This window comes from Nycticebus coucang, chromosome 3, assembly GCF_027406575.1.
Source record: "Nycticebus coucang isolate mNycCou1 chromosome 3, mNycCou1.pri, whole genome shotgun sequence".
In the NCBI taxonomy this organism is placed as follows: domain Eukaryota; kingdom Metazoa; phylum Chordata; class Mammalia; order Primates; family Lorisidae; genus Nycticebus; species Nycticebus coucang.
Genome location: NC_069782.1, coordinates 109,347,825 through 109,362,686, shown reverse-complemented (window position 1 = coordinate 109,362,686; position 14,862 = coordinate 109,347,825). Strand labels below are relative to the sequence as shown.

Below are 14,862 nucleotides of genomic sequence, written 5' to 3'. Positions count from 1 at the left end.
CTGGTGCTTCACATCCAAGTTGACAGAGGCAGTGGGTGGGCTGGCCTGGGCAGTTAGGCTCAGTACTGGCTGTCATCTGTGACAGACTGACCTTGAGAACCCAGAAGAGCCCTCAGTCCCTGACAAGACAACCCAGCCCACATGCCAGCTGGATCCAGCTCACCACCATTGCAATCTTCCAGCTTCTTTGTAAAAATCCGTTGATTTCATGCCTTGAGAATCCCAGAGAAAATGATCCCTTCCTCACTCCATTCAAGAAAAACATCTCCTCTTAGAATAAAAAGAGTAAGCCTCTTGTCCACCTCCTGTGCAGAAGGCCACTTTGCTGGGATGAGAGGACGGTCCGGGTTTGAACCTGTAGGAATAAATTACAGGCCCAGTAATTTATTATTAGAAAAGACACACATTATTTCTTCCTCAAGCCTTTTTTTTTTTCTTTCACTTCACTTTCAAACTTGTAGGAGTGACTGCGGCTGTGAGTTTCAGGATGTAGCTTGCACGTAAATAGAAGCGGAATTGTGGATGCACTTTGTGCGCATTGGGTAGTATGCTGTGATTGAACTTGGCATGTGTCTGTGTTTGGAGGAGGATTATGAGAATATGTAGGGGACGGGATTTGTATGTGTAAGAGCGGGGAAGTGGTAGCATGTACGTGATTGGCGTGTGTATGAGGAATTGTGTAGACTTCGTGTGCGTGCAGAGTGTTTGTGTTTGGAGAGCTAGGGAAGTCCAAGTGCGGACAGGATTTATACGTGTAAGCGCAGAAAGTGGGAGTGTGTACGTGGTGTGTGTGTGCGCGCGCGAGTGTGAGTGAGCGCCAGGGGCCGCCCGCCCGCCGCGGCTCCCCGTGGACCGGGCCGGCCAATGAGCGCGCGGCTGCGGGGCGGCGGGCGGGGAGGGGGCTCCGGGCCCTGCGGATGGAGGCGCGGGCGGCGCGGCGCGCTCACTCCGCTCGGACGTTACAGGCGCGGGGCGGCGCAGCCTCTGGCCCGGGACCCGGAGCGCGACCCGGGGCGGCGTGCGGCGTGGGCGGCGCCCGCGGCTGGGATGCGCCGGGGACTCCACGGCGGCGGCGGCGTTGGCGGTGGCGTCGGCGGCTGCGGGGGGACGAGCTAGCGCCGCGGCGCGGGGAGCCAGTCGAGCCCGGCCGGCGAGCGGAGGCGGCGGCGCAGGCAGAGCGGCGGGGGCAGCCGGAGCCCGGGCGCCGGGCGCCCACCATGGCCGCCCAGGGTGAGCCCGGCTACCTGGCAGCGCAGTCGGACCCCGGCTCCAACAGCGAGCGCAGCACCGACTCTCCCATGCCCGGCTCCGAGGACGACCTGGTCGCTGGGGCGTCCCAGCACAGCCCCGAGTGGAGCGAGGAGCGCTTCCGCGTGGACAGGAAGAAACTTGAGGCCATGTTACAAGGTAGGCATCCCCGGCGTTCCCGGCTCTGGGACTAAACCTCTAACTCCTTCCCGGACATCCCCGGCCCCCGCTGCGCTGGCCCACAGCCGATTTAGCTCTCCGTCCCTCGCCCCCGCGGAGCTGGACGCCCCGGGAAAGGAGACCTCGCGGGGCTCCCCACCCTTCCACGCCTCTCAGGTCTCCAGGCACTGGGGGCCCTGTGCTAACTTGACCGTCTTCAGAAAAGCCGAAGGCCGACTTTGTATCGGCGTGCCCAAGTTAGGTCCTAGACTTTGGAGATGTCAACTTTAGTCAGGACACCTGGGCTGTGCCATTCGGACCCACTCAGGTCTCCTGGAGTATCCCTGACTCTTTCCCCACTGCCTGGCAGCCCCGAATTCTAGCTGTGTCTCCGTTTCACTCTCTCCCCTTGTCAGTATCCACTTCCTCCAGCTGAGGGGCCTGGTCTGGCTATTGGGAAATGCGCTGCAGATGTCAAGACTTAAGCCTGGAGCTCCGGCCTCCGCCCCCAACCTTGTGTTCGGAGGGGCCAGGATTGGGGTTAGCAGCCGAAGCTTGGGGATTGTGTCAGGGCAGCGGTGCTGTGTTTGAGGACAGTGTGTGTTCATCCCTAACGGGCTTATAAAACACATCTTGAGTTACATTCAGTCCATAAAAATCCTCTTGTGCTATGGATGTCTGAATTGGTGTTTCACAATTTGGGATTTTTTGAAACTCCTTAATTTCTCTGGGACCTTGCCTGGCTGAAAGGCTTTAACCACTCTGGACGAAAGGAATTCTGATTTTAACATGAGAATTGGAGTGAACCCTACAGCGTCCAAGGTCATTTTGACCTTCCTTAAACATGTTAGTAACTAGCCTACCTGTAGCTACCACTGTGGCTCATATCCCACATCCAGAAAGAGAAAAGAGGCCCTCTAAATGACTGTCTTACTTTAGATATGATAGAGGACCAGACCTTGGTCACTGAGGACTCTGGGGAAGGTTCATTCAGTAGCTACTATCCTTTTACCTCGGGAGGATTGGAGTTTTTCTAACTTTTCTTTTGTGGCCTCATGCATAACTTACTTTGACTTTATCAGTCAATACATCGCAGTATGGGAGCGATTTAGTTCTCTGTGGAGATGCAGTGGCTTTTTACAGCAATTAAGTAGGTTATTTTAAGAGAGAACAACATGTTTTCCAAAACAATAACTTGGTGGAAACAAATAGCAGGAGTGTTTGGCAGGCGGTTTTGGATGTGCTACAAACTCGTCTCCCTTGTTGCTTATTTTTTATTGATAAACATCCCTAATGTGTGTCGTGTCTCTGCTCCCTCTCTCCTTCCCTCTCTTTTCCCCTTGAATTATGTAACTTGTGAGAGTTACTTCTGTGATAAACTGTTCAAATAAGAATATTACAAAGTGGATTTGGAAATTCAAGCCCCAGTTGCGTTTCAGTAACTCAATTTAGTTATTTTATCTGTTCTTTGGTTCTTTTTGTCCAGTTTCTGATTATAGGATGGGATATTTAAATTTATGTCAGGAAAATAATTGTGGGATTGTTTGATAAGACCACATACTCATCCTTGTCAACAAGTTTCCAGTTTGTTTTCTGTGTGAGTTTGGATGGAGTGATTTGAAAGATGGATCTTTTAATAGTACTACATCATCTTTAACCCATTCTACCTGTGCACAGACAAGTAGCACAGTGATATTAGCTTCTGGGATGTTCACCTGTATATAACCAAAGCTTTAGAAATAGATTTCTTTTTTGAATTAATTCATTTTGAATAAAATGAAATACGGGCGATTTTTTTTTAAAGGCTATTTCCTTGGCAGATACAGTATTCTGACATGAGATGGTTTAGAATTGGTTTGCACAGTTAACGTTTTTTTTAAAATAACCTCAATACAATCATACATTGCTTAATGACTGGGAAATATTTTGAGAAATATGTCATTAAGTTCTTCCATAATTGAGTGAACATCATAGAGTTTAGGTACACAGACCTAGATAGTACAGTCTACTACACATCTAGGCTATATGGTATAGCCTATGGCTCAGGCTACAAATCTGTACAGCATGTTACTGAGCATTGTAGGCAACTATAACACAATGGTAAGTATTTATGTGTCCAAACAGAAGAAGTAATGTGTTATGTCATATATTACAACGTTATGACATCATTAGGCAATAGGAGTTTTTCAGCTCCCTTACAATCTTTTGGAACCATTGTGGTATATGAAGCAGCCCCTTGGTGACCCAAACACAGATGTGCGCACTGGAATCACTCGGACCTGGTTCGGATCCCTACAGGACCTTGGGAAAATTCCTGAATCTCTTTCTGCCTTCAGTTTGTCCATTGGAAAAAGGGCCGAGATTAGGACTTTTCTCTTAGGATTTTATAAGAATTGAAAGAGATAATGCCTAATAAGCTAAAAATTGTCACAGTGTTCAGTAAATGATAATAACTTAATAAAACAATAAACAGTTTTTATTGTTATTAATAATAAATACTATATCATGGATTCAAAAGAGTTCCAGTGCCTACCACAATTTATGACATACAATATATACTTAATAAATAGTTGGGGAAGAAAAGAACTTTTATAAGTTCATAATGGCAACCAAGTAAAATAGATAGCAACCAAGACAGTAAGTCTGTCAAGTCAAGAAATATTCTAGTATTGTTAGATATTCTTGGGTTGAAAACTTTTTAATTGAAAGGTGGCAAGTAAGTGAAGTCTGTATTTGGTTGGGTTTCTGATTATTTGTGAATTAGGATTTACTATTTTTTTGTTTATAATTGCTTTAATATATGTATAAGTTTCGAATTTAAGTAAGTAAGATTATCTGCCTTTAAGTCTTCAGTCTGTAAATTGGTGATTATAATGCTTGGAATTTATTTCCAGAGAGACTGTCCTGGGGGCAAGTTAATCTTTAATGAGTTGTATTTTTATTAGTAGAGAAATTCTTCTACGCAATGGACCAAAAATTCAGTGAGGTTACAATACGGGCAATAGGGTAGTAGTCAAAGAAATGAAATGCTGTTCTTGGATGATCATTGAATCCTAAAAGTTGGCATACATAAAAACTACCAGGCTGAAAATGTAGGGCTATCTCTCTAATTTTTTTTCCTTTCCTTTTTTTTTTTTTTAAGTCTAGTAACTACTTTGGAATAGCCATGAAAAGGATCGAACATTTTTGTTGAATCTAAAGAAAGGTTATCAATTTTATTACGTTATAGTTTTGTAAATTGGAATTTATCTTTCAGTTCAGTTTGGGTTATTGATAGGTGTGGTCAGCCTTGGAATGAATACCATGGACAGCATTTTTAGTGATAAGTAAAATTTATTTTAGTGATAAGTAAAATTTATTTTTAATTTAATGTTGATCTTCAAAATTTAAATTTCATGCTTCACATGAGATAATATTGATTTATTTAAGTCAATTAAATGTGTTTGCTTATAACACTGAGAACAAACATGGTATTCCTATATTAATACTTATCTTTTTACAGCAGTAAACGTGTGTACCATAAAATTAAAAATTCCCACATAAAATTTGGAAGCATAGGCATTGTCAAAGTTTTGAATTTCTTGTATTTCAAGCAGAGAAAGTAGGGAGTTTTAACAAGGGTGAAAATGGCCTATTTTCATGAATGGAGATGGACATCTGGTGGGCTTTTGTGATACTACTGCTAAAGACTTTAAAAACCATGTTGGGTTTTTAGTTTTTGCAGTGATAGGCAGAACTGGCATGAGTTACTGCTGCTTGCTTGAGTAGCAGAGCAAACTTCAGTGAAGGCTGTTTTATGATTTGGTGAGTAAATAATTTCTTAGACATCTTTTGTGAGAGCAGGAAGAAATATGAAGACGGGGGAGTACTAAAAGTGAAGCGTAATTGAATCAGGTTTTCTACTCATGCTCGATCAAGGCTAAAACACCATAAGAACTAATGAAATAACATTATGAACTCACTGGTTAAGATGACAGGGCTAGGACCCAGATCTAGATTTGAATCTTGGTGTTACCTTTTAATAGGGAGCTTGGGAAAATTCATCACCTGCAACACCATTTCTCACGGGGTGTGTCAAAAATTCTTACATACTGAGGTAGTTGTGACAATTAAGACAAGAAAAGTAAGAACTTTCTCAGTGCTAGCCACATAGGAAGTGCTGAATCATCTAATAATATTTGGTTGTAAACTGTAAAAATGTATAAAGTGCACATTCTTATATTGAAAATGAAAATCAACTCTGTTGGAAAGTGAATTAAATGATTTTATGTTTAATGAAGATTCACAGGTATCTTAATATTATAATTGTCCTTCCTGGTATCTTGCTGTGTGTTGAGTGTTTTAGCCCTTGAAAGGTGAGTATCTCCTGAGTAGAGCTCCGTTAGACGAGAATGTGGAATTCTAAGTTTTGCTCAGGATGGGAGAGTCCTTCACCCTCTTCAGCTGTAATTGTTCTTGGTTTGAGTGTTTTTCATTCTTGTCTGGTCCTGAGCCATTTGCTTCTGACGTTTTTCCTAAAGACTAGCAGCGAGTTATATGTTGTGCTAAGCTTAAGTCATGGTTGGTGTCTAAAGAGGAGCTTTTGCAAAGAAAATGCTGAGCCTGAGTTAAAATGTTCTGTTTGCTCACCTCTAAAATGGGGATAATAATAGCTCTACCTTGTAGGGAAATTGTGAGTGATGACTGAGAAGATGCTTGTAAAATGCCTAGCCCAGTGCCAGGGACATGGTGCTGAACAAACATTAACTCAGTGCCAGGGGCAGCTCTGTCCTGTGTGATCAATGAAGATTTCAAAACACTAGAAAGCAAATGTTTGCCACCTCTTTTTTTTTTTAAATAGCATTTGAATCTCCTTTCCTTTTCCTTTTCCTCCTTTCTTTTCCTTTCCCCTTTCCTTTCTTTCCTTTTTGACTTTTTAGAGAAAGCCTTCCTCAAAAATCAGAAAGTTTGTTAGGGCAATTTTAGTTGAGTCACAGAGCAGAATTGAGAGTTAAAATTGCTTTATAGATTAAAAAAAAACACACATCAGAGGTTGTGGAGTATGTCAGCTCAGGAGCTGTTGTCAGACTAGCCTGGATGAGGGTCCTCCTTCACCGCAGTGTGTGAAGACATAACAAGAGGGACGATGAAACGCTGCATGCACAGGCATGTAGCGGGCGCTCTCAGTAAGTGCTTTCTCCATGAAGACTTGGAGGGTGGGGATTTGGTTAAGTTGATCATTGATAACATGCGGCTAGAGAGGTGCATTGTATCGATGACTTTTACAGGCAGGAATGTATTTGGCTGTTACTAACAGGAAACCTGACACAGAATGGCTTAAACAAGCCAGGGGGGTTTATCTTTGTCACCTAACTAGAAGACTGAGGCCAAGGATGCCAGGCCCCAGGAACTGCTCAAGGGCATCAGAAGCCCAGTGTCTTCCCTCCTCTAGCCTCTACCATCTTCAGCCTGTGGCTTTTGGCCTCACTTTTGCAATACGGCTCTGGCTGTGCCTGAGTGTGCGTCTGTGGCCTACATAGGGGAGGGGGGGAAGAACAAAAATTGTTTTCTGTTTAAGAGTTTGCATTTTTCTGTGACAATTCTCTCTGGAGCTCCCATCTGTATTTATTTGGCTACTCTTTGCTGCAAGAAACTCTGGGAATATAGTTTCTTTTCCAGCCTCTCTGGTAGAAGTAGGGAAGGAAGAGAGATCAGAATGGGTGCTGAGTGGTGCAACCTATAGTTTCCCCATAGTAGGCAAAGCAGAGCAGCATTGTGACCCCTAATTTCAAGTTACGGCTGACACAAAACTTGTACTTGTATTAGAGACTTTTGTTTGCATTGATAATCCCCAGAAATTTAGATTATTTGGTAATGTTATATGTTAGTAGGATTTCTTTCTTGGTATAATCCAGGAATAGAATGAAGAATGAAATGAAGAATGAAATGCCTTTGATCATCTAATGCTGTTCTCATCTTGTTACTCCACTTATGAACATGAGCTACTAAGTGCTAGAACTATTTTTGTATTTTTAAAATCTCCATTGTTTGCTCCAAATGTTTTTCTCTTTGGAAAGTACATGATATAATACAAATGCCCATTTTGCTTTTTATTACTCTAAGATGTCCTTTCTGTCCCCCCTCCTCCCCACTGTCACCTCTCCTCAATTTCTTTTAGAACGGACAAGTTCAGTGTAGTTCATGATTCTGCCCTTTGGCTTTTCAAAGATTGGTCACTGCGGTAAAATCTGGCTAACAAAGCGTAAAGTTTTTCAGAAGATGACCTGAGTTGGAGGCAGTTTGATAGTTGAGTTACCCTGAAATTTGTGACATGTTTTACTTCTTGCAGTTGTTCACAATGATGAGCTGATAAGATACACCAGGTGGTTTATCCTTAGTTCATTTTATTTAAAAATGTGTGGGAAAATATATGTGTGTGTATATATATATATTTTTTTTTTTTTTTAAATGTGAAATACTTAATAAATGGGGATGAGGCACAACTTTAATGTTAATTTATAATGTCGTGCAGTGTGTGGGGATGATCTTGGCAAGAAAATTTCATTGTTATGTTGCAAAAGTCTCCACATTAGATTTTTAATCCCTGTGGCACTACTACTTAGAACAGTCTTCAAAATGCACAAAATCATCAATAGAAACATTTTGTGGACATTATGCATTTTAAAATCCTTTTTCTGCCTGCTAATAGGTGATGAAAGCCTTTATATTTGTAACAAGTGTTAAGTCTCTTTTTCATTTGTGGCACTTGGCATGTAGAAAATAATGCTCCCTTTCTAGCTCTGATGCAGTTCCTCTGTCCTCGTGGGAAAGATGAAGCCCATATTACTGTGCATGTTGTGTTGATCTGGAGCTTACCTACATTTCTGTGTAGGAAGGTGCTTAGATGTAGGATTTGAAAATTAGCTGCTGCTGTTTATTCCCCCTGATTATAAAAGCAATACACACTTATTATAGAATAATTGGAAAGTATAAACAGATGGAAAAAAAGAAAAACCCAAAGTCATGCTTAAGTCCAGAATCTGGCAATAACTACTGATGATATTTTAGGAATTTTTTTCTGGTCTTTTAAAAATATGCCCACATATAATTTATTTTTGCAGCACATACTGAATTCTTACCATATGTCAGGTACAGTGTTAGGTTTGGGGATGCAGATGAAACCAAGATAGAAGTCCCTGTCTATCTTGTGACTTCACTTCTAAGCTGGAATCCTACTTCCCATCTTTTTTCACTTAGCATTCTGCCATGGGTATTTTCTGTTCAGACCATGCTGCATTCCTTCTGGGCTCTGGGCTTTGTTTTCATGGCCGCTTTATAGACCTACCTCAGTTTGCTTGTGTGTGTCATTCATTCACTGAACAAATGCTCACTGACACCCACTGTGTGCCTCTTACAACTTCTTCAAGAAAATGGCTTCAACAAGGAATGATTGACAGAAAATTTGAGATAGTGCTTGCTTACCTTTTATGGGGATAAAGGGGGATAAAAGCAGAAGAGGCACACAGGAGCATCTTAGATCATGCTACACACTGTGGGATCCTTAGCCCACCAGTGTCTGTGTCACGTGGGAGCTTGTTAGAAATGCACAATCTCAGGCTCTTCCCCAAATCCATCAGAATCTACATTTTTAACATTTTAACATAATCTCCAGGTGATCATAAGCACATTCAAGGCTAGGGGTGGTTGCATGGTGTCCATAGCCTCAGCTACATGGGAGGCTGAGGCAGGAGGATCACTTGAGGACAGGAGTTCAAGACCAGCCTGGGTAGCGTAACCAGACCCTGTCTCTACAAAAAATAGAAAAATTAGTCAAGTGTAGGGGCACGTGCCTATAGTCCTAGCTACTTAGTAGGCTGAAGTACAAGAATGACTTGAGCCCAGGAGTATGAGGTTACAGTGACCTATCAGTGCACCATTATACTCTAGCCTGGGTGACAGAGCGAGTCTCTGTCTCAAAAAAAAAAAAAATACACATTAAAAACACTTGTAAAGTTCTTTTTCTAAGGCAATGGATGGTACATTCATGAGTGTTTATTTTAACAACATTCTGTTTTTTTTTTTTTTTTAAAGAACACGGCTTTAAGTGTCTCCATAATTCCCTTGATTATCATACTTTGTTTCAACATTACAACATTTTAGGACATTTTTAGGTGGCCAGACAGTAGAAAGAGTTTAATGTTTCTAATTAAACAGCTCCGGATTCAAATCCTGGCTCTATCATCTATTAGCTATTAGCTATATGGCCGAGGGCAGGTTAATAACTTCTTTATTACCTTCTTCTCAAGTATAGACTTGAGCCTCAGTTTTCTTATCTCTAAAATGGTGATATGGAAGGAAGTATGGAGAATCTTCAAAGAACTGAAATTAGACCTCCCATTTGCTTCTGCAATCCCATTATTAGGCATCTACCCAGAAGAAAAAAAAATTTTTATCATAAGGACATTTGCACTAGATTGTTTATTGCAGCTCAATTTATAATTGCCAAGATGTGGAAACAACCTAAATGCCCACCAAAACAGGAATGGATTAACAAGCTGTGGTGTATGTATACCATTGAATACTATTCAGCCATAAGAAGATGGAGACTTTACATCTTTTGTATTAACCTAGATGGAGTTGAAGAACATTCTTCTTAGTGAAGTATAAGAATGGAAAAGCAAGTATCCAGTGTATTCAATACTAATATGAGACCAGTAGATGATCTAATACACACCCACACAAGAGAAAAACTCAATTCAATTTAAGTTGAGGGGAGAGAGAACATGAGAGGCAGCAGAGGGAGGGAGGAAGGGTTACTGTTGTGGTTCCACTTATTGCGTACAATGTAAGGGTATATGGCACACCTCTTGTGTGTGGGACACAACTTCATGAAGGACTCCACCTAACAAATGCATATATTTTAGCCTAGTTGTTTGTACCCCCACATTAACCTGAAATAAAAATATGGGGGATGTAAGTATCTATCTTTTAGGTTGTGAAGGTTAGAAATACTGTATGTAAAGCATCCACAAGTGTCAGGTGCAGAGCAGATACTCAAAATACAGCAGATGACTATTTAGTACTGCTGCCCCAAATACTTTTGGCTAAAAATCTATTACGCATCCTTGATTATTCTCATAGGAAAAAGTCTAGTGAAATTTTTAGGGCAAGAACAAGGGACATTTTAAGACTCTTGGTCAATTTTGCAAAATTATTTTCTGTAAGTTTCGCAGATGAGGCAGAAGACACGACAGGTTTGTGGGGTATCTGCTCCTTGCACCCTTGGTCCCCACACCCGGCTTAGTTGAGCTGGCAGTTGTGAGATATCAAGAAGCAATTGAACTACCAGTATAGAGGTAGAGTTCTGTTTTGCCTTTTTCACTGAAAATTTACAGTGATGTTTATTTTATATGATTAGTGTGTTTAAGGATCCATGTTTCTTAAAATTTATCGACATAAAAGTCACCTGAGGTGTTTGTTTAAAAAAAGACTGTGGGCCTCCTTCTGAGATTCTGATTTGTAGCTTAGCGGGTGGTCCGGGTGGCAGGGATCAGCATTTTGGGAAGAATTTTGTGTGAGTCTAATAAAGATGGTCCCAGGACCACACTCTGAGAAACATTGCTGGTGATTAGAGGATGGTCAAATATTGTTAAGAAGATTCAGATTCTTTTCTTTAATTCTCCTTACCCTTGAAACTAATACTTTTTCCATGTTATTAAACTGTCTTGAAGGATTTTCATCTGGGAACATAATTTATAATTGGGATTTTGTTTATAGTGGCGTATATATTCCTGTGAGGGGATATATACGTACACATATATGTGTAGATATATACGTGTATGTGTATATGTAATCTATTATTGCACAATACACTTGTAACGCATGCAGTTTTCCTACACACTTTCATTACATTAGGCATAATAGACAACTACTTGATACATTGTGAAATAATTAAAAATCCCATGCTTTTTATTATAAAAATTTAAAAAGCAGGGTGGCACCTGTGGCTCAAGGAGTAGGGCGCTGGCCCCATATACCCGGGGTGGTGGGTTCAAGCCCTGCCCCGACCAAAACTGCAAAAAAAAAAAGAAAAAAAAATTAAAAAGCAATGTGAAGGGAACTATTAAAAAAAAAATCATCAGCAATCTTACCATCCAAATAGCTACTTTTATTTTTCTGCCTTGAAACAGTAGTCCTTGATGATTTGCATAGAGTTTATGTACTTGCTATTACAGTATTAACTACAATTTTGTATCTAGCTTGTTAATTTAAAATATTAAATGTTTTTTGTATTTCTAAGCAGTTTCAGAATTAAAATTTTATAGTTGAGTAATAGTACATATGGTTGAAAAAAATTTTTTTATAGTTATGAACCATCATATGTATTTGGCTTAACTGTTATAGAACATGATGACATGGCTTTTTTCACTTTTGGAACTCTATTCCAGGGAAAAATATGAAGAATGTGGGTAGTGAAGAATGATGGTGATTTCGAAAGCAGCAAGTTTTTATTGAATACTTACCATGTGTGGGGCAGTGTTTTAGCTTTTTATGTGTGTGGGTGTCTCCACCTCTAAGCAACAACCCACAAGGTACATATGCCATTGGTATCTGTATTTTGCAGGACAAAAAGCAGCTATAAACTCTTTAAATATGGAGCCCTGGTTTCTTTTTGGAATTCTGAATGCATTTAGACACCAGTTTTCCTCTTACGGTGGTTGTTATAGAAGCTAGACTCTTAGTGTTTATGGTGACGTATCATAGACAAGTTTAGGATGATAAACTACACTCCAGAATAAGTTGCATTGCCTCCATGATCTTTCTGTTGATATGCAGAGAAGCTTGATATGAGACACAGGGGTGGGTTAGAATTCCTAGCAAGAATGCAGATGTTCTAAAATTCCGCCTTCTCCAAGTTTGGTTAAGTTTTCTCAGCTTCTTCCTTTATGAAATAAGGATGATAATTGTCTCTAAGGGTTATTATGAAGATTATGTGATAATGTATATAAAGTGGGGCCACTATTAGTGTCTATACTTTTCGAATTAATCTCCTATTCTTCTCCAGCATCTAGCCCAGTGCAAGATGCTGTAGAAATAGATGGACTGTGTTTATAGAATACATGACCCATGATGTATCAGGATTAAAAACTTTGTTCCATTATGGGTCAGTGGACCTGGCACTGACCTCGTGGAATGGAACTTTAATTCTAAGTCATGTGCTTGGCCTTAAGAAACACCAGTTTAGCCTTAACATAAGTAAGGTAGAGCAGTTCTTCACATGCAAGATGGTTTTTGTTCACCCCTCAGTCTAAGGGGTACGCAGAATGTTGTACTATTAGTGATAGTGCATTATTGTGGAGTTTTGAATGAGGATAGGAAAAACTTATTTTAATGATCAGATTCCAGTGAGGTTAATGTTAAGTAAGTTATACCAATATTTAATCTGGATTAAACTGATGAATTATCAAGGTTAAAATTGTTAAATTGAAATTTATCCCCAAGGTTGATAATATATTAATAACTTTTCAGTTTATTTAGTTATAGATACTGAATTATCTTGTTCTTAGAATAACACATTTTCACATATTTATTTAAATATGATTTCAAAGCATCTCAGATAAGGGATAATCTACTCTCAAAAATAAGAGTAGTCTTTTTATGTTAGTGTGCTCCATCACTAGGATAGTCATTGAGTTATTTTGAATTTAAAGGACATCATTTCTCTCCCCAGCGTGGTTGACCCAGGTGTCAGGTGTCTTGAGTTCATGGCCCAGTCTTGCTACTGACTTGGTTACTTTGGACAACCTGTCAGGATTTTGGATTAGATGTTCCTTAAAATCTCTTTCAGTTCCAATATTCCGGGTCTTTTGCACACTACACAATATAAACGTAATAGTACTAATAAACCTAATAGTACTCTCCAGGCTGACTCAGTACTCTGTACATGAGTAGTTTTGGCAGGAATTTGTCTTGATCTGTGCAAAACATATGAGTATTCACAGCAAATGGGTAATGGGGTGGAATGAGGATAGATGGCGTATCTTGGCTTGGGAGGAGCAAGTACTTACAAGAGAGCTAACCATGAGCTCTCTTTTCTAACATTTTGGCAGTCAAGTTTGCAGCACCCTGAATTCTGTGGGCTAGATGCTAGCTAATTTAAAGGTTTCCACAGCAATTGAGCAGAGATCACAGTGTAAATCATAGTTGAGACTTGTTGGTATTAACACATTGTGCTGGATGAACAACAGAGATCATATGTTTCCCTAAGTAGCATCTTTTTATCACATTTTCTTTCTCTGCTAACATGTCCAGTTAACAAGCTTCATGTGCCAAGGTTTATTTCTAGCATATAAACCACTAGAGTTCTATGGCAGTGAAATGTGATAATGTTCATTACAGTGAAATCTCAAGAAAAAATCAAGACATCTGTATGCCTAAATTTCTCTTATCTTGCATGTAAATCCATTGATGCTTGTATTATTTATGTTCTGAGTTGTTTCTTTTATTGTGTTCTGAGATTTTTTTTGTAAAAAGCACCAGCAAAGTCAATACTTTGACAAGATTTTATCTTTTTAATTGCTTTATTATAATGATTTAATTGAAAAGAGCCAAAAAATGTATTTGGCTTAACTGTTATAGAAGGATTCATGTAAAGATCTGTTGATTTTATTCTGCGGGGAATGTTTTCTTTTAATTAAATTCTTTTATATGGAAAAGGAAACAGGAGGTTATCATTCATCTACAGAGTTTTGACTTTTCCCCCAGAGATCCATAATTTAATAAAACATTGTTGGCACTTATATTGTCACCTAAACAGACACATTGGCTTCAAAAATTTATTTACTATCAGCAAGTGGACATCTGAGATGCATATGTATGTAAAGTATATTTCAGCAAGTCAAAACAACTGGGCTTTAGCAACAATGAATTATAAAAATGTATTTGAATTTCAGGGGAGTTCTGTGTAAACGATTAGCTTTCAAGGTTGTGAAAGTTTTCTCTCATTATACATCATTTGGGAGTAGTGAAGCCATGTACAAAGGGAAATTGTTGCATATGTTAGAAAAAAAATGAGTGCATATTATGGTACTGCATAAGTAAATGAAGTCTTTTGCATTTAAAAGAAACACAATCGAATGTAAGAAAGAAAACTTACTTGTTAACAGAAAACAAAAATAGATCACATGGAGTAAGGCTTTGCTTACTTAATGCTTACCTTAGCCTTGGGTCTCCTACCTCTACATCACAAAACAAAATGCAAAAAGGGTATAAAAAGTCATATAGGAAGATGGTAAAGCAAATACAGTGGTGCACTATCTGAGGGTAACTTTCACTTCTAGTAAGGCCCAGAGATTGCGTCCCTAAATTGTTTACCTAAAGTATGAAAAGAAGCTGCATTTGTCTATCAGCTTTTGTCTCTTCTATGAGGAGGGTCAAGGGTTACCTCAGGGGAACTGCCTTTCCTACACTTCTGGG

The 14,862-nt window shown here is 39.8% G+C and overlaps 1 protein-coding gene across 2 annotated transcripts in view; it reads left to right on the top strand.

Moving 5' to 3' along the window:
• Positions 1–1,038: 1,038 nt before the first annotated feature.
• BICC1 (BicC family RNA binding protein 1) overlaps positions 1,039–14,862 on the top strand; it is a 320,218-nt gene continuing 306,394 nt past the window's right edge. For both annotated transcript variants that reach the window (XM_053585644.1, XM_053585645.1), the window contains exon 1: positions 1,039–1,407. In XM_053585644.1, coding sequence (XP_053441619.1) covers positions 1,218–1,407 — 190 coding nt within the window. In that variant the 5' untranslated portion in view covers positions 1,039–1,217. The remainder of the gene's footprint in view (positions 1,408–14,862) is intronic.